General features: G+C 37.8%; 1 protein-coding gene across 1 annotated transcript in view; it reads right to left on the bottom strand.

The window, feature by feature from the left end:
* Positions 1–12,003: 12,003 nt before the first annotated feature.
* The window catches only part of LOC311298681 (NACHT, LRR and PYD domains-containing protein 1 homolog), a 31,442-nt gene continuing 23,760 nt past the window's right edge, over positions 12,004–19,685 (bottom strand). The window contains exons 4-11 of the mRNA XM_084421810.1: positions 18,549–18,593; positions 16,727–18,404; positions 16,518–16,601; positions 16,328–16,399; positions 15,661–15,921; positions 13,314–13,400; positions 12,873–12,991; positions 12,004–12,667 (exon numbers count right to left, since the gene is read on the bottom strand). Of these exons, the coding sequence (XP_084277936.1) occupies positions 12,648–12,667; positions 12,873–12,991; positions 13,314–13,400; positions 15,661–15,921; positions 16,328–16,399; positions 16,518–16,601; positions 16,727–18,404; positions 18,549–18,593 (2,366 nt within the window). The 3' untranslated portion in view covers positions 12,004–12,647. The remainder of the gene's footprint in view (positions 12,668–12,872; positions 12,992–13,313; positions 13,401–15,660; positions 15,922–16,327; positions 16,400–16,517; positions 16,602–16,726; positions 18,405–18,548; positions 18,594–19,685) is intronic.

The raw sequence follows: 19,685 nt of genomic DNA on the forward strand, positions 1-19,685 counted from the left end.
TTGGTTGCCCCTCATTGACACAACCGGACCTGGTTCTCCAAACTAGTCCTCCTCGCGACAGCACCTCCTTGGCCAATCCCTCTGAGGAACGACCTGCTTTCTCAGGGACGGTGCACCCTATGGTACCCTCATCCCGATCTTTGGAACCTTCACGTGTGGCTCCTGGACGGGATGAGGCAGGTTTGAGTACCCAACCTTATTAGAAATAATAAAATAAATGAAATAATAATAATAAATAATAATAAATTAATATAATAATTATAAAAAAATACAATAGTTTCTTTGTTTACTAAACCATTTTGTGTTTCTAAGGTTTTCAGTTCCTCAAAGGTGTGTGTGATCAGTGTTTTTCCTTTTTGGATGGACTATCCCTTTGAATATTAGATACTCAGTTCTCATCAACAGACAAATTCACATAGAAACAGGACAGAGGTGATTCCAGATGTTTCTCACGTGAGTTCGGTTAGACTGGGGCAGTTCTGGGTCATCTGGAGGGTCCAGACAGACAACATCTTAGTTAGACACCTCACTTTAATTTCCATTTTGTTCAGGTTAGAGAAGGAATGGAGAAATGACAGTAATGCTTCTGAATCCCTTTGGTGAATTATCTGAAAAAGTCTGATCCAGTCGATGTTGATTATCTCTGAGTGTGGAAAGATGAGACTGAATGATCGCAAATCCGGATGGTGATGCAGACGAATCTCTATGTAGATACTATAAAAAAAGAATTAAAAAAAGATTCAGGTTGTTGTTGTGTCTATAAGTCAATAATTTCTTGCTTAGAATATCTTTTTGTGATAAAAAAAAAAAAAAAAAAGGATTAATTGGTGGTTTGTTGGCCACCAGCCAATATTTGCATCATTAGCAATAGTCAAAAAAGATAAAAGTGTGTACCTTATTTTTTTTAACTGGTTTGGGTGACCAATTTAGTTGCATTATTACAATTAGAATTATATATTAGATTGCGGAGACTAAGTATGCCAGATAAACGGGAGAACAATTATAGCCAGAAAGTTTGAAAACGTTTTACAATGTTCTAGCACGGTTTAACATGATTTACAATGTTTCTAGTGTTAGGGAATAATAGCTTAAAGACCCAGGACCAGATATGATGAAAGAAGACCAGGAGTCGTGAGGTTCAATCAAATAAGTACAAATTTACTGAAGAATAGTTTCATCGGTAGATCCAGGCGTCAAAGTCTCACGGGGTCGCAGGCCAGAGACTCTACTGTACACAAAATCTCACACCAGTTATACCATTTCCGAAGGCATGATTGACATCAGTACATACATGTTGGCTACTTCTCATTGGCAAAAGAACAAAGTTAAAATTCTACACTTATGTATAGATAGGAGAGTAAGTCGACATTGTCATCCGAGTCCAAGATGGTCCTGTGATGACCTTGGAGGTCGTAGAAAGGCGTCTTGGGGTCAGCTGTTGCATATCACAAGACCTGCACAGAGCAAACTACAAACTATTGCCACTGCATCCTCTTCGTCCGCCATGATTGTTTACTCTGAAGTCACGTTTGATCTCGAGGTATTTTGCGAGATTTCCCGTCTGACCTGGGAATGCTCGAGAGTCAAATCGGGTTGTGTGTGATGTGTTGATTTTGCCGTGTGGCTGTGCATCACACACTGTACGACCAAAACTGTTAGACCCGTGATTTTTTTATCCCCGTGTGTGGGGTCTCTCAGGTTTGGAAAATCGGCCGACAATTTTAAAATCGTCCCGTGTGAACCAGGCTTAACTACAAATGACATCTTCAACAGTGTAATTAGATTAATGTCTACTTATTACTAATTACTAAATCCCATATCAACCTCAACCATTTCAACAATACAAGGAGGGACAAGAAACTGCACTTTTAATGCTTTCAAATAAACAATATACAATTGCATGAATTATTCTTGAATTGACCAAAGTGTTACATAAAAAATATACCTTTTAAAAATGTATGTTAAATATACAGAATTGTTCTATAGTCTAATGCAGCGGTTCCCAAACTTTTTTTCCGGCGCACCCCCTACTATGTCCCAACCGGGTTGGCGCACCCCCAATCCCCATTTCAAAAAAATAACGCAACAAAGCTTTGTTTACTTTTATCGCCATATAAAGACTCATGTTTAATCATGCGCAAATAACCAGAACACGCATGACAATAACAGCATCAACAAAGTTTCAATATAATGCAACAAAGCTATGCACAAGCTTCCACTTTTAAGAGGACCAGTGACAGACACAGGCTCAGTAACAGAAAGCACGGTTATTTTCAGCAGCGTAATTTAGTTTTATTTAAAGGAGTCATAATGTTGTTTTAACTTTGGTACCCAATGCTCTATTATAGTCTTTCAGGCACTTCTAAAAAAGAAAAGTGGAAAAAAAATCAACACAGAGCCCCTCAGACCCTTATTTCTAAAGGCATTATTGTCTCGCGAGATCTGATGCGATGTTTTGGCTGTCGTGGACGGTCATTATAATAATGCAAATGAGGGGCGCGTTGATTGGTTGCAGGAAGGAGGGGGGTTGAGCATCATTACAAACTGACATGGCGCAAGTTGTCAATGAACCTGACCCGGCCGCGACATATGGGATTCAACCGTACATGTTTGAGCCGGACTCTGAACCAGAGCTGGAAAGGGAAGCTGTAGAGTTGTTGGATGCACGTCTACATCAAGATGTCTCTGAATGGTAAAGACAATCATTTTGACTGAGACATACATTAACATCAGTTCGAGCAAAAACGTGTGTTGCTATTTTCTCCCACATAAATTTACCTTTTATTTAATGTAGATTACATTAACGGAGATGTAGTTTTTTTTTTTTAATCAGCTTACAGTGGTTTTGAGATTTTTACTATCATGTGGTGTTTTTGCCTTGTTTCACGTTGTGGTTATTTAGACATTCAATATGTTTCTTCTTTAGACATGCAACGTGATGTTATACTTGCATTTAAACAGTTTTAGCCACTGAGCATGGACTCCTGTACCGTCACTACTGTAGCTGCTAGTGTAAAACAAAGTGGAAAGATGTGGCTAGCATTCGTAGAGTCCATTCCCCGTGTTTACCTCGAAGGTAACGTTACATACAATAGCCGCATTAGCAGTTAGCTGCTATTTGTTAACCACAGTAGAGCAATAAAAACACAGTCTTACCTTTTCAATTTCTGGCAAGTCCCTGATGGTTGGGATGGCACCTTTTCCCAAACGGAGCTTCGAGGCCAAGTTCGCCTGATATTGCCCCAAATTTGTAAATGATTCCGGTGTAAAATGTTTAGCACACACACCGAACGATACGCCACTTGAAAGAGTTGTTGGGACAGCGTCATTAAAAATGAATTTCCTCCACTGTTCCCTGATAGTTTCGTCCGTTTTTGGTAGATAAAACACATTTGCATGTTGTTTGTGGCAGTCACCCACAGAGCATCTCAGGTGTGCACTCGATTTCTCCATCTTTCTCGAGTCAACTAAACTGAATCAGAGGGGGAGAGGGGGAGAGGGGCGGGCTTCCCGCGGCATAGGTTTGCGGTGTCCATATTTGGTATATCCTCCCCCGTCTTGACGTCAAGAGGGGGAATAAATCAAAATCTCGTTTTTTCGTGCGCGTGCACGTGGCCTATTTTACAAACCCTGAGGTAAACAAACGCTTCACTTTTAAATATCGGCTTCCCGGCCAGTGTACAATCATTATGCAATCATAACATACATTGATTCTCGTGGAAAAGTGAAATTTCTACATTATGACTCCTTTAAAAACGAAATATTTTTATGAGGCGCCGTCTAGGGCTTAAATCAAACTTCATTCACGCACACATATGAAACACGCTTGCATACACATATACTAAGTAGTCACACATGTATATCAACTCTCCACGCACATACTCATATGAGACGCGAGCACACACACACACACACAAACTCGCGCACATACTCTATGAGACGCGAGCACACACACACACAAACTCGCGCACATACTGCGCTCCTCTCCTCCGCTTGGCACTGGCAAACGCGTCCTCCAGCTGCAGACGTCGGCATCGCGCGTTCATGTGTTTTGGGGGCGTGGCAAGGAAGTAGCTGTGTTTATTGCAGTCCTGAGAGGACTACAGACACTCGATTTTTATACTCTCTTTTTCAGAGTACTTAAATTTTAATTATGTATTGATATATAAAGAAAGTTTAAACAAATTTGGATTTTTTTTTTTTTTTTTTTTGAAAATTCCTGCCTACCCTACCTTTAAACGAACCTAGTCATATCCCGCGTTACGCCGGTTTCACACCGCAAGCGTCAGCGGCGCGTGAGCAGCGCGTATTTTTTTCGGCGTCCATGTTATTCAATAGCCGTTTCTCAATATGCGAACTTGTCTGTAGCCTACTTGTGTTCTTGTGGACTTGTGAAACGTCATCAGTCGCTGCCCTAGTACTGTTCCAATTCAAAGTTCACATCTAGCCAAGTCCAGTTCGAATCCCCGGATGTGTTCTTGATCCGCCCCTTTTACCGAGGATGCATCGAGAGGTGACTTGTGCGAACTCGAGACAGCCAGGTATCCCAGAATGCATCGCACACCAACCAGCAAGCGTCAATAGCAGAGGAGAAACCCCGTGTAATTTAAAAATACTGCTATAATTGTGTCATGAAATGTAGTTTTAAGAGTATTTCAGGCGAGAATGTAGTTGTTTAAAGCTCAAATCTTTGGTTTATTTATAAAGATAGCACCTATTTGAAAATTTGATCTGACGTTTTCGGAGTTGTGAGAACCAGGCAATCGGACGCGCGGCGCTCGTACCCCGCCGAGAACAATCTTTCCTCGGCTACTGCTGCTGACTTGCCGCTGGCTCGGATGTCTCTAGTCTAGTGGTTTAACATGAGATATAAATCGTCTTCTGTATATCCAACAGGCGATTTATTTATTTTATTTGTCTCATTAATGTATAATTTGTTCCCTGGCAAAACGTTTTAGCTGAGGGCAAAGTGAAGTTTCATATTTAACGTTAGTCTATTTAACTTTAACGATGTAGCCTAGAGAGCTGACTTATGTTTGACTGAATCGTTTGCTTTATTATTGTATAGCTTCTTATACCTTTTAGGCTACTTATACTTTTAGAATGGCTATTATTGATCATTAAAACTGACATTTAACAAAAAAAAAGGTTATGCCATTTTATTTTATATATTTAAAACATAAAATATTTTATTATAGCCTACATTCTCTTCACTGTATATACATATGACACAACCCTGTCTCTTTTTGCTAAATGTTCGTTTTAATGATCAATATTATAATGTTTTTATTCATCATATTTTTAAAATGAAAACAAAGAGTCAGGGTTGTGCTTTATATTTCGTGTTGTTGTAAATATGCAGTTAAGATAATCAATTGCGTTGTCTGAACCACATTTGTGTGGCCATTATGTTAAAGTTTTATTTAAATGAAAATGAAAAGAGGCAAAGGTGGTTTATAACATATTTTGTATAGCCTATAAAGAGATAACCGGAGTAGCCAGAGCGAGCTGCATGAGTGACACTATCAAGTAGGCTACGCTGCTGTTCCATTTCAGAATTATCGGACTTGTGTCCTCCCGTCCTCGGGAGTTCGTTCTCCTGAGTCGAACTTGTCAGTCCGAACTACCAAGGACTCAAGTCCGAACTTTGCGTACTTGGTATTGAGAAACGGCTAATGAGTGCATTCACACCGCACGCAGAAGCGGCGCGGCAGCGCGTAGCAGGAGCAGAGCAGGAACAGCAGTGCCGCGATAGTTTCGGCGCCCAGTCTATTTTTAACGCGCCGCTTACGCTGAATTAAAGTGACAATGCATTGATCATGGCCAAAATAGACCGCAGTTTTACCCCAAAAGCGCATTGATGATATCTATTGTGTTTTAAACAGTCAATCAAATGACCAAAAACTATTTAAAAAGAAAACAAATGTCCAAAAACAAACTTGTTGCCCGAACAATAAAAACAAAGATGAACCAAAAGTTATATAAATGAAATTATTAATAAAATAAGCTTCTTGACAAGTATTTTCTCTTAAATGTATTTGAAAACGAAATAAAGCAATGCCAACTCATCCATTATAGAGTAGCCTACTCTGTCTGTACAAAACCCGCAGTTCAGGCGCGCATAAAACGCTGCCAGTGTGAAAGCAAAACGCGCGTGTCCTGCTCCTGCTCACCATATGCACTGCTCCTGCGCTGCTTACGCTCTGCTAATGCATGCAGTGTGAAACCGGCGTTACTCAAATTCATACTGGAAGCTTAACTCCTCTCTGCTTGAAGATAAGGTATTAGTTGAAGCTATTAACAACAAAATTAATTTTTACTTTAAGAAAGCACAAATGGAAAGCAAATTCAGCACTAACTGGGAACTTCTCAAATTTGAAATTCAAACAACATTTAGAAAGGCTGGTGCTAAAAAGGCAAAAGTGAGGAAATCATTTGAAGCTGACATAATCAAGGAAATTATTAATTTATCTAATATTCCTTATGAGAACTTAACTGAGAATCAAAAAGTTAATATGACGGATCTTCAACATAAGCTAGATAACTTGTATATGCAAAAAGCAAAAGGTGCCTTTGTTCGCTCTAGAAGAAGATGGCTTGAGGAAGGGGAAAAGAATACTGCCTATTTTTTTAAGCTAGAAAAGCAACACTCTCAATACAATTCTATTAACAAACTAGCTTCAAATGAAGTTATATTAACAAGCCACAATGACATCTCCCATGTATGAGTTTTATGAAAGCTTATATCGGTCAAAATTTTCTCAATCGAATCTGGATAACTTCTTTGACTCACTGAACTTAAGTAGTGTAACTACTATTTCGGAAGTCGATAAATCATTGTGTGAATCTCCTATCCAGCTTAAAGATATTGTGGAGGCTATTGACCGGTTAAAGCTAAATAAATCCCCTGGCAATGATGGTTTAACTGCTGAGTTTAAGAAATTTGCAAAAGCCATCATCCCTTTCCTACATAATGTCTACACAGAATGTCTCCACAATGGAGCTCTCCCCCAATCCATGACACAAAGTGTTATATGACCCAGGAGCAGTGTTGGTCAAGTTACTTGAAAATAGTAATTAGTTACTGATTACTGATTACTTCTCCAAGAAAGTAATCCAGTTACTTTACTGATTACTTATTTTCAAAAGTAATTAGTTACTTTACAGTTACTTTACTAAGTTACTTTTCAAAAACATGATGCACGACCTGAATACGCTATAAAGCAATAGACCTTTCAGCCTAATTCTATTCTTTCTGCATATTCCATCATCTAAAATTGAATGATTTTTTTTTTTTACTTGTTTTATTAGTTTCAGTATTTTAACTTTATGCACATTGCATCAATGACTCACTCATTAAGACGGTCGCCTGCCGCCTCCTACTGGCGGTTTATAAATATTATTTCTATGTACAAATAATATTTCTTATTTGTATATTCAAAAAATATTTTAAATAATCTCATTACATTATTTAATGCAGTTTAATTTTATTGGTAACAACCCTTTAGCATCTTATTATTCTATTTTAATTTATTGATCAAATTTAAGAATTTTAAATGAAAGATGAAGCAAACGATTAGGGGAAAATGCCCTTTATAAAGGTTAAAATATCATAAATATGCCGATTTATATATGTTAAAGCTGACTGAACTGATGAGAATATTGATTCAGAATAAATTATATTTACAACACACACAAAAAAAAAAAATCTCATTTTTTTTCCTGTTCAAACTAATGTTTTTACTCGGACAAGTGAATGACCGACCGAAGGACAAATGAAAAGACTTAAATGTTGAGCCCTGTTATATATATATATTTTTATTATTAATTTATTTACCCATAAACCTGTCTTTAGGAAGCCATAAGTTACAGTGGCAAGAATAACTTTGTGAAACCTTTGGGGGTGGTGGACAGGGTTTACATTAAGACAGGAGTTTGCCTTAATCTAGTTGATCGTGCGTTTCTTTTCTTTTATTCCACAGCTGATGTCTGCAGATTTTATTGCTTGCATTAAAATAATTTTCTCTTGTTTTGTTTTTTAAAGGAGAACTTGGTAACTTTTTTAACTTAATTAAACTGTCTAGAAATCATTTGGATGGTTAAACAACCTGTTCTGGTGATATTGGTGACTTTCCCCGCTCCCCCCAGCGTTCCCAGGCGGAAAACCAACCTTGCAACTTGGGGACTACCATCCCGGCAAGATAGAAATTGGAAGTCTCTTGAGAAGCGAGAACGAGAACGAGCGCGAAACACGAATTGCTTTATGGCAATTCGACATAAACACACACGCATGTATGATGTATTACCAGATTACCCACCTCGGTAGACATAGCTCCACACGATACAGTTGGCTTGCTCCGATCAAAACATGCACATGAGCAGCGGTAGAGAGGGGGAGGAGGCCGCTGCAAGTGAGTTTTTTACGACCGTGTTGTGAAATATACGCCCCCCCCCACAGCTGTAGGGGGAGCTCGTGGGGAAAACATGCGACAACAAAAGGGAAAATCAGCGAAGAAGTGACTAGAGTTCGCTAGAGTTGCCGAGTTCTCCTTTAATTGCAGTCTTTTTCTTCATTCTTATCAGCTCCATGCAATCTTAAACTTTTCTTGGTTCAGCTGCACACAGTCTGAAAAGGTTTTTTGGCAGTTTGCTAAAATAAAAGAGCCTTTCTAAGAGCCATCGTTTAAGCTGTTGACTTTTCTACCTTGAGAAAGAACGTTAAACGAACAACTTAAAAAGGCATGACAAATCATGACATAAGACTGATATCACTCACAACGTAGTGAACGTACCAATGCATTATCCCTCATGAACAAATATAACGTCTGATGTTTGCATATGTGCATATCAGTATACCATTACGACATCGTTCCTGAATAAACATGACGTCTGAACACGGACAAACGAAGCGTGTTGACGTGGTCAAAATTCACGCGTTTCATTTAAACACTTTTGAACCCTATCGCTTGCCATAGTGTTTACCACTGACTTCGCGGCGCTCATACGTCATTGTCACTCACGAGTCACGACTCACCTCACGAGACAGTCTCGCAGTATAACGCAGTAACGCAGCCTGCTTACGGGGAAGTAACAGTAATCTAATTACTGGATTTGCAATTGTAATCCCTTACTTTACTCGTTACTTGAAAAAAGTAATCGGATTACAGTAACGCGTTACTTCTAACGCGTTACTGCCCATCAGTACCCAGGAGCTAGCCAATAGTGAGCCTACGACACGTTCTGATGTAGAACCCATAAGCGCTGCACTGTTTACACTACGTCAACAGTGTAGGAGAATGACATGGAAAAGAAGAGATTATTCAACAATGTCGTTATTTTGGGGGGGTTTTGCGCACAAAAAGTATTCTCGTCACTTCATAATATTAAGGTTGAACCACTGTAGTTATGTACCATTTACCAATGTTTTTACCACCTTTCTGGGCTTTGACAGTTGCAATGACATTGATATCAATAGAAGGACAGAAACCTCTCAGATTTCATCAAAAAATATTCATTTATGTTCCGAAGATAAACGAAAGTCTTGAGGGTGAGTAATAATGACAGAATTTTCATTTTTGGGTGCAAACATGCATTTTAGTCAGGTAAATGTCACGTTTAACATTATCATGTAGTCATGTATGCAATAAACATTGCAAGGCTTGCAATTGAGTTAAATTATTTCTGTCACAAAGGTTTGGGCTGGATTCTGGCAATGTGTGCTCTATATAAACAGAGTCTATGACTGCCTTTCCACTGATACTCTGATGGGACCTGATGAGGGGATGATATTGTCAATGAGCTGGATGATGAGTAGACAAAAGTTGTAGAGTAAAACTTTAAATCTGGCAACCACACTTCCCCACTTAAAGTTTAGTTAGTAGTATTTATTATGACGCCTTGCAAACAGACACATTGAGTTGATGTATTTTAATCAGGACAGAAAAAATATCAGTTATTGATCACAACATCCAACATTGCATTTTTTTTTTTTCATGTTGTTCAATTTTATCCAAACAAACTAGTCGTTAAAACCGATATTTGGTTTCTATTTACACATCTTTTGTGCTGTCTCTCTCTGTCAAAAATATATACACTCAGTCCATAATATTTCATTGTTTTTTTTCTCTTTCTTTTCTGCCTTTTAGACGCTTTCTTGACATCAATCCTGAACGTGGATCAAAAACAAACAAAAGACAAGTAACTTCAAAGAAAACTGGCCAAGTTGTGCAAGTAAGCCTACAGGTTTCCTCACTTTGAATGGGATTTCGTTTGCACTTTTATGGATTTCAAAACAGAAATAGCAATTCACTGCCATTATAAAGCTAGGAAGAGCCAGGACATTTTTTTATATATAACTCTGATTGTATTTATCTGAAAGAAGAATGTCATATAGACCTAGGATGACTTGAGGGTGAGTAAATCATGGGCTAATTTAAACTTTTGGGTGAACTATCCCTTTATGAAAAATGCTAAGAGTTACCTGTTTGTTGTTAAATGTTAAAATTACATTTTACGTTTTAAACAAATTTAGCCACCATGTTAACAGAAGGCAATTTTCTGATCTTTGCTTTTAATTAACCAAAATAAATGTTTTAAAACCCAGAAAATTTTGTTTTCTTTTGACTACTCTTATGAAACTTTAAAGTATAAGATTTTAATTATGTAATAATATAAGCAGTATTCCCTTTAAAAATGTATTACCTAACAATGTATTACTGTAGACAACAGTTTAATATTATAAAAGTATTTGGTATAAACTGTATTTGTTAATTACAGTGGAGTACTGTAAATGCTGTTTACTGTACTAGTGCTGTAAAAATACAGTATGTGGCTGGCAACCCAGCTGCAAGTATTTTACTGTAAATTTACAGTGAAAAGTTTTACAGAGTACATACAATTTAATTTAATACAATAACTGTCACATGATCTATACTGTAACGCAAATCTCAAATGCTTGATAGTTTATATTTTCTTCACACATAAACCATGCAGTCTAAAAAATAATACTGCTCTAAAGTATTACATTTAGGCCATGTCCACACTAATACGTTTTCGTTTGAAAACTTATATTTTTCTCTCCGTTTTGGCCTTCCGTCCACACTGAGACAGCGTTTTTATAAATAAATGGTGGATACATTTGAAAACGCCATTTTCACGTTGTAGTGTGGACTGTGAAACCAGTGGTATTTAAAAACGATGACGTAAATTTAGTCATGTGACGCATTTTGTACCAATAGATATTCATGTTTATACCATTATTGGTATATGTATAACACAACTATTATGATTACAATGCATGTAAATTACTTTAAGGGCCCTATCTTGCACCCAGCGCAATTGACTTGTATTGACAATTGACACCGACGCATGTGTCATTCCTATTTTGCACCCGACGCAGAGCAGAACTTTCCCTCCACAGACGCACGTCGGTAAATTAGGGAATGAAATTGCGCTCTCGGGGGCGGTTCAGCGAAAAAGAGGAGGCGTGTTCCGGCGCAAACGTTCCCTGGAGCTATTTTCCAGTTCCAGAAAACAATTACACCACAGACCAGTAAAACCTAGTCTAAAGTCAGTGGCGTGTTATTCATATGCTATTTTAAGGGCGCATGCTTGGCCATAATCAATGTAGCGTGTGCACAACGCGCATACACTTTGCTTCTCTCATCTACACACAGATGCAGCAGTTGCCATTTTTGCAAACCATACATAATTACAAGGAAAAATATTCCACACAAGGGAAATCATTGTGGTCTCCATTAAGGGTGTGACGGTTATTATATAACCATGAGACCGAACTCTATAACCGCCAAAACAGTGTTATTAAAATATTTTTTACAAACTTTTTTTATCATAGAGAATGTTTAAATACTAATTAAAAACAATTGTTAACAGTCTGTGTTATTAATGGTCTACGTCGTTTCCAACTGAATTTGATTATTTGCCAAGTACCCCCTGACCGACCGCCAATCATTTGAGATAGAAATAAAAGCTATGACTATGATATAGTGATGTGCCATCATTATGAGATTTATTAAACAAATGAAAAACATTTGCAATAATAAACATTAGCAATAAACATTTGCAATAATAAACAACGTATCATTAACTGATCGTGCAGTTTAATTATGCCCCTTGACTGGTCCCAAACATGTTTGATAAAAGAAACATATACAGTGTGTATATATAGCCTATGATGTGTATTACATTTTAGCTCAAAAACAATTGTAATAAAAGATAGGATCATAAGATGTGCAATATATCGGGAGACATGGTTTTTACCACTTAATGAAGTTTTGTTTTGTAAATCGTCAGACATGATTTTTACCACTTCATTAAGTTTTGCTTTGTAGAAAACCTTTCTTTAAAGCGAATTTCGTTTTGTACAAATTGTATCTTAATTTTAATAAATGTTTCATCAACCAATTGCATGTATTTAATAAATAAAAAGCAAAAATAGCAGACAATATAATAACCGTGACATGGAGTATGCATGGCCGCGTTCACTTGCATTGCATTGTGAACTAGAGCAAACGTTTCGCGTTTGATACTTGCATTTCAGATTGTTAAAATAGGGCCCTAAGAGTTGTTTGGTGTCTTTATTCCCATCCACAAATCCAGGTAAAGATGCTACTTTTGCAGTTTTCTCCTCAGTTCCGAAAACGAGGGCCTTAGAAATGGAGAGACAAGAGATAAACCATGACAGAGAAATATGAACAAGCTGACCTGTAGGATAGGATCAACATTTAGTATGCAATGTTCAAATGAAATTGTATAAATCATAAGAAAACGTTTGTGTTACTGGCTCGTGTCATATTACAGTTCTCATTTTTTTTATTGGTGCTTTCTTAGTGTTAATCTCAGTCTTAACTTACTTTCTAAAAGTCTCCATAGAAAGCCCTGGTCATTCAGAAGAATCTTCACCTTCTGGTTGCAGCGAGACAGACGGTCACAATAATCTGTGCATTTTTGAGACTGTTTATTGCAAATGAACCTTCATAATCAGAAAGCACAAAGCACAGCATCAGTAAAGAGTCTTTAACAAATCTGATATTTGCTTTTAATTGAATGTAATTATTTTTATAACAATAATTTGTGTGAGAAACAGACCAACATTTAAGTTGTTATTGAATTGCTAATGAACTAAATTAAGAAAACTTAATTTATGAATAACAATTCTCAAAACTTTTGATTTGTGCCTTACAAAAAGGTAGTATATGACTTCAGAAAACATGGAATATGCTTTTTAAAGCTTGTAAGCTGTACTCTCCATGAAATTGCATGCAAAATCTATATAATGATAAACCAATGCAAACCCTTTAAATGTCATCAGACAACTTGGTCTTGTGTTTGACCTCTGCAAGATCTTGATTCCATCCTCCAGTAATAAGCCAGCATTTACCCTAGATGTGGAAACACATTATACAGATAAAATTAACCATATTGATAATGGCATTCTTCACGTCTGCTTCTTGCACATTCATTCAAACAATTCCATAACAGTTGAAGGCCATGTACTACAGGGTGGTTTCATTTGCTTTGCAAGGTTATCTGATATAGGTTATCTTAAAGGTATTTTTCATGTGCTGAACTCAAAGATCGAAGACTTTTTCTACATACACAAAAGGCCTATTTCTCTCAAATATTGTTCACAAATGTGTCTAAATTTGTGTTAGAGAGCACTTCTCCTTTGCTGAGATAATCCATCCACCTCACAGGTGTGGCATATCAAGATGCTGATTAGATGCTGATTATTGCACAGGTGTGCCTTAGGCTGGCCACGATAAAAGGCCACTCTAAAATGTGCAGTTTTACTGTAAAAAAAGGTTAACAAAAAAAAAAAAAAAAAAAAAAAAAGGTTGTTGATTGTGGCCTGTGGAATGTTGGTCCACTCCTCTTCAATGGCTGTGCGAAGTTGCTGGATATTGGCAGGACCTGGAACACGCTGTCATATACGCTGTAGCAAAACCCCAGCCAGGCAATGGTGAAGCGTACTGATGTTTCAAAAAGCCTTTATTTGTGTTCAGCCGTCAGCCTTTTTCCTTTTGAAACACAAATCTACCTTTCTTTTCTTACACCTTTTCTTCATGGAACACCGTAAGAGCTACAGGACAGATAAATAGCTCTTACAAACATAAACATTAGCCATTAATAAACACATTTTGTGATGTTACCTCTGTCAGTATTAACAATGCTAAAAATTAATTATCCTTAATCCTAAATTATTAATTAACTTAATTATCCCCTCCTTTTCTTGAGAACTTTATACGATTTCAGAGCGACATGAGATTTTTCCCTTTACTTCCGTGGGTGCGTCTCACTAACTAGTCCCACCTCTCTAGATACAAAATAAACGTTCCACTATAGAGGCGGAAATAAAGGACTCATTATATTAACAGAGGAGACTAATAAAATGGAGCTCAAAAGTGATTACCTTATTTACTCTTTCTGCCAACCCAGAGCATCCCAAACATGCTCAATGGGTGACATGTCCGGTGAGTATGCTGGCCATGCAAGAATTGGGATATTTTCAGCTTCCAGGAATTGTGTACAGATCCTTGCAACATGGGGCCATGCATTATCATGCTGCAACATGAGATGATGGTCGTGGATGAATGGCACAACAATGGGCCTCAGGATCTCATCATGGTATCTCTGTGCATATCTCTGGTGGCTGGTCTCAGACGATCTTGGAGGTGAAGATGCTGGATGTGGAGGTCCTAGTCCTGGCTGGTGTGGTTACACTTGGTCTGTGGTTGTGAGGCCTGTTGGATGTACTGCCAAATTCTCTGAAACGCCTTTGGAGACCGCTTATGGTAGAGAAATGAACATTCAATTCACAGACAACAGCTCTGGTGGACATTCCAGCAGTCAGCATGAGCGAATGTGTTTGGGATGCTCTGGATCGGCGTATACGACAGCGTGTTCCAAGTCCTGCCAATATCCAGCAACTTCGCACAGCCATTGTAGAGGAGTGAACCAACATACCACAGGCCACAATTAAAAAACATTTTTTAAAACCTTTTTTTACAGTAAAACTCCACATTTTAGAGTGGCCTCTTATTGTGGCCAGCCTAAGGCACACTTGTGCAATAATCATGCTGTCTAATCAGCATCTTGATTTAAATAATAAAATAAAATAAATAAATAGAAATAATAAAATAAAACAAATGAATATAATAATAATGAATTAATATAATAAAAAATACAATAATTCCTTTGTTTACTAAACAATTTTGTGTTTCTAAGGCAATTCCTCAAAGGTGAGTGACTGTGTGATCAGTGTCATTAATTCATAGCCTTTTAATGTTTTAGTTCACTAAAACAATGTAACTCTGTCATGTCATTCAAAACCTGTGTCTTTCTTTCTTTTGCAGAACACAGAATAAGATATTTTGAATAATGCTGGTAATAAACCAGTTTAGATTCGTTGCATTTCTTGTCCAAACAATGGAAGTCCATGGGATCTGAAACTGTGTGTTACACAAGCATTCTTTAAAATAACTTCTTTTGCGTTCCTCAGAGGAAACCAGGTTTGGAAAAACATGAGGGTGAGTAAATGATGACAGGATGGACTATCCCTTTGAATATGGGATTCTCAGTTCTTATCAACAGACAAATTCCCATAGAAACAGGACAGAGGATATTCCAGATGTTTCTCACGTGAGTTCGGTTAGACTGGGGCAGTTCTGGGTCATCTGGAGGGTCCAAACAGACCACATCTCAGTTAGACACTCCACGCTCATTACCATCTTTTTCAGGTTAGAGAAGGAACAGAGAAATGACAGTAATGCTTCTGAATCCCTTTGGTAAATTATCTGAAAAAGTCTGGTCCAGTCGATGTTGATTATCTCTGCGTGTGGAAAGGTGAGACTGAATGATTGTAAATCCAAATGGTGACGCAGGAAAATCTCTATGTAGATACTATAAAAAAAGAATTAAAAAAGATTCAAGTTGTTGTTGTGTCTATAAATCAATAACTTATTGCTTAGAATATCTTTTTGTGATTTCTTTTTATTTTTAATTATGATTAATTGGTGGTTTGTTGGGCACCAGCCAATATTTGCATCATTAGCAATAGTCAAAAAAGATAAAAGTGTGTATCTTATTTTTTTTTTTTACTGTTTTGGGTGACCAATTTAGTTGCATTATTACTATTAGAATTATAATCTATTAGATTGCGGAGACCAAGTATGGCAGATAAACGGGAGAACAAGATGATGATATAATTGGTTAAACAAAACATATTAATCATAGAATTATTTCTGGTTATCATGAGAAAAAAAACTATTTAATGAAAAGAATAACAAAAAATTCACTTGTTCTTCACCTGGACAGCTCTTTGATAATCGACAGATCAAGGAAGTGGACAGGATTCATTTGGTAGGTGCTTACACGAACACTGCAAATCAAAGCACAGAAAAAATATACATGAACTTAAAGTTAAACAAAAGCACATAAAAGGATGATGCACGTGTGCATAAAAGAAATTAAATGTATAAATATATTTAAAACATTACCGCCGTGAGCTCAGGGTCTGTCCTCTCGCGAGAGCGTAGATCAGTTCAATAAGATCAGAGACTGATGGATCTCTTATAATCAATCTTCAAAATTAAATCCAGAACATTACTGAACAGACTAATTAAGTTTAACTTGCAATAGCAAATTAGAGAGGTTATTAGATATTAATTGCATCCACCAAATATCTGTTTTAGACCAATGCATTTACCTTGCTTTTTTAAACTTGTGAAGTACAGGCAAAATCATAGACAAATCTTCCGATGTTAAATGCAAACGAGAAATTTGTTCAATGCTCTGACAGCACTGAGAGCAGTACAGCAGGGCACAGACGTCTGTTCTTCTGAGCAGTTTACCATCTAGTTGAATCATTTCCCAGGATTCAATTGCTTCTTTCACAAAGTCTTCTTCATGAAGTTCATAGAGACAGTGAAGAACAAAAAATACTCTTTCCGAGGACAAGGAACAATCTTTAACCTCTTTGAAAATCCACTCTTTCAGACGAGCCTGTGTTTTTGGACAAATTAACAGACCATGTTTTTCAAGTGTGAGTCTCACATCCTTATTCAACAAACCAAATGCAAATTCCACCACAGCTGGTTTTGAGAAAATATCATCGAAAAACCTTGTTAGTTTCCTCAGGGGCTCTTCTTCATCCAGAAGGACATAGTACAGAGCAGTGAAGAACTCCTGAAAGCTGAGATGCATGAAACTGAACATCGTCTCCTGGTGGATTCGTCTCTTAAACAGGAACTTGCACAAGAATGGATTTCCAGCAGGGTCTGAAATGGTTTCATTCACACTTTTCTCATCCAGCAGGACTTGCTGTTCCTGCATCCCTCTCTCTGCCAGCTGACCCAGACTCCTCAGCAGGGTCGGGACGGACTGACTCAAACCCTGGCAGTGATGCTCCAGAAGAGTGCACACAAAGTCCACGTAGATGGAGGTGGTGGTTTCCAGTCCGCTTGTCGCACCTGCACCATATTTGAATCTCTCCTGGATAGTTGAGCAGATGATCCAGCAGATGACAGGGATTGAGCAGGCAGTGATGAGGGTTTCATTTGCCTTCACATTTGTATAAGCCTCCCTGGAAAGTTTCTCATTTTGAAAAAACTTCTGGAAGTACTCGTCCACCCCCTTTTCTGAAAATCCCACAATCTCAGAGAAACGCTGAGGTCCTTTGAGCAGATTACTGAGTGTGTCCGTAGCTGTAGATCTGGAGGAGACCAGCAGGAGAGACTCTGGCAGGATTCGACCCCTCAGCAGGGCACAAAGAGTGTACACAGGTGGGGCTTTCTGAAGCAGATCAGTGTGTGCTGACGTGTCTTTAATGTCCTGTGTGAGTTTCAGCTCATCAAATCCATCAATGACCACAAGCACCTTCTCTGGCGACTGCTGTAAAATCTGTGAGATCTCATGTGATGATAAACTACAACTGCAGCTCAAGATCTCCACCAAACTCTTCTCGCCAGGTATGAGATTTATTTCTTTACACTTTAAGTGGAACACAATATCAAACCGCCCTTTGTAGAGGTCACCAGATGCCCAGTCCATCATGATCTTCTGCACAGTGAAAGATTTCCCGTTTCCAGAATTTCCCTGCAGTATCACAGATCTAGGACTGATCCCTTTGACATCTGGGTCGAACAGAGAGCTGAGATGGACAGAGTCTCCACTGCTCCTGGAGCTGAGGACCTGCTGGAAGCTCTTTCCACTGGAGCGGATCTCTTCTTCTCGCTCTATTCGATCTCTATGTTTCTGAAGGATCAGAGGTTGTGTGAAACGCTCAGACAGCAGCACATGTTCACCAGGCAGTGAGTTATACTCAGTCACATACTGATACTCGCTGCAGATCCGCTTCATATATTTGTGAATCACTGGGCTGATTTCTGTAGAAGAGGTCAATATTCAAAGAGTTAGTTTTTTTCTGATTCTAATACAGTAAGAAATTCCAGAGCAGACAAATACCAACTAAATTACCAGGTCGATGGGTGCAATATTTAAAACATATTATTATAAAATTCATCAGTCACCTGAGGAGTGTGTTTTTTCAGAGTGTGTGTGATGTCCTGTGGAGCCTGTAGAACATTAGACACACTTGATACATTCATTTATTTATTAATTGATATATTGTTTAAGGCATTTCACATATATTTTCAAACATTTCACATCTATCTATCTCACTGTCTATCTGTCTATTGCTGAAGAAATGTATTAGACCACCACCCAATGTAAGGTTTGTGCCACAGCTGCCCTAAACTAACAGTATTGGTGATTCACATTTTTTGAGAAGGGAAAAAATATGTTCAGACTGCACATCATTGAAAACACTAAAAGTACTCATAAAGTCTATCCATAAGTGGAAATTAGTTATTTTTGCATTTTGTAGAGCAATTTTCTACTTCCGGTATGAAAAGCCAAGACTCTCAGCTGATCCACGTCTACCTATAGGAATACGCCGCCTATCACTGTATTCATATATCAGCTCCTCCAGTATTATCAACAGCTATCGCGTTTATCAGGAGTGAATTACCCTCCTCCATCCCCAGCTCCTCCTCTCGTCAGTCAGGATTTGGCCTTCTGATTCCCTTTTGAATCAGACTAAATTCTCAAATTAGGATGTACATTAAAATATTGACATTAATGACATCTGCAATACATTCATGTTGGTTCTGTTCTGTTTACCCTAAAGGGGGTTATTGCTGCTCTCCCTGCTCTTATCCATGCAGGGTTCTTGCAGGTTTCAGTAAGTCAAATTTAAGACCTTTTGAAGACATTTTAAGACCATAAAGATTTAAATTTAAGACCTACATGACGCATTAACCATCAAATAACAAATAAAATTACCATCAATGTGCATTTTTTGTTTCCATAAAAATTAAAATAATAATTAAAATGATGGCCAGATTTGAAAAGAGTGTCTTGCAACATGTTATCTACTAACATGTACAAGTTTAAATAGAGTTGACAAAAAAGGTTTTATAAAAAGATAAACCTCAAATATCATATAAAAGATAAAAAAAGATAAATTACTGACATTTACAATGCATTAGCTTATCTTTTATTATTAATAGTAAAATTCGGTCCAATGTTCCCGTGGCGTCTGTCGTTGCTATGCAACCATGCATGCGCTCTCCACAACGACAAAGGCCCTGTCCCAAATGGCGCAC

Source organism: Rutilus rutilus, assembly GCF_951802725.1.
Source record: "Rutilus rutilus genome assembly, chromosome: 10".
Classification (NCBI taxonomy): Eukaryota; Metazoa; Chordata; class Actinopteri; order Cypriniformes; family Leuciscidae; genus Rutilus; species Rutilus rutilus.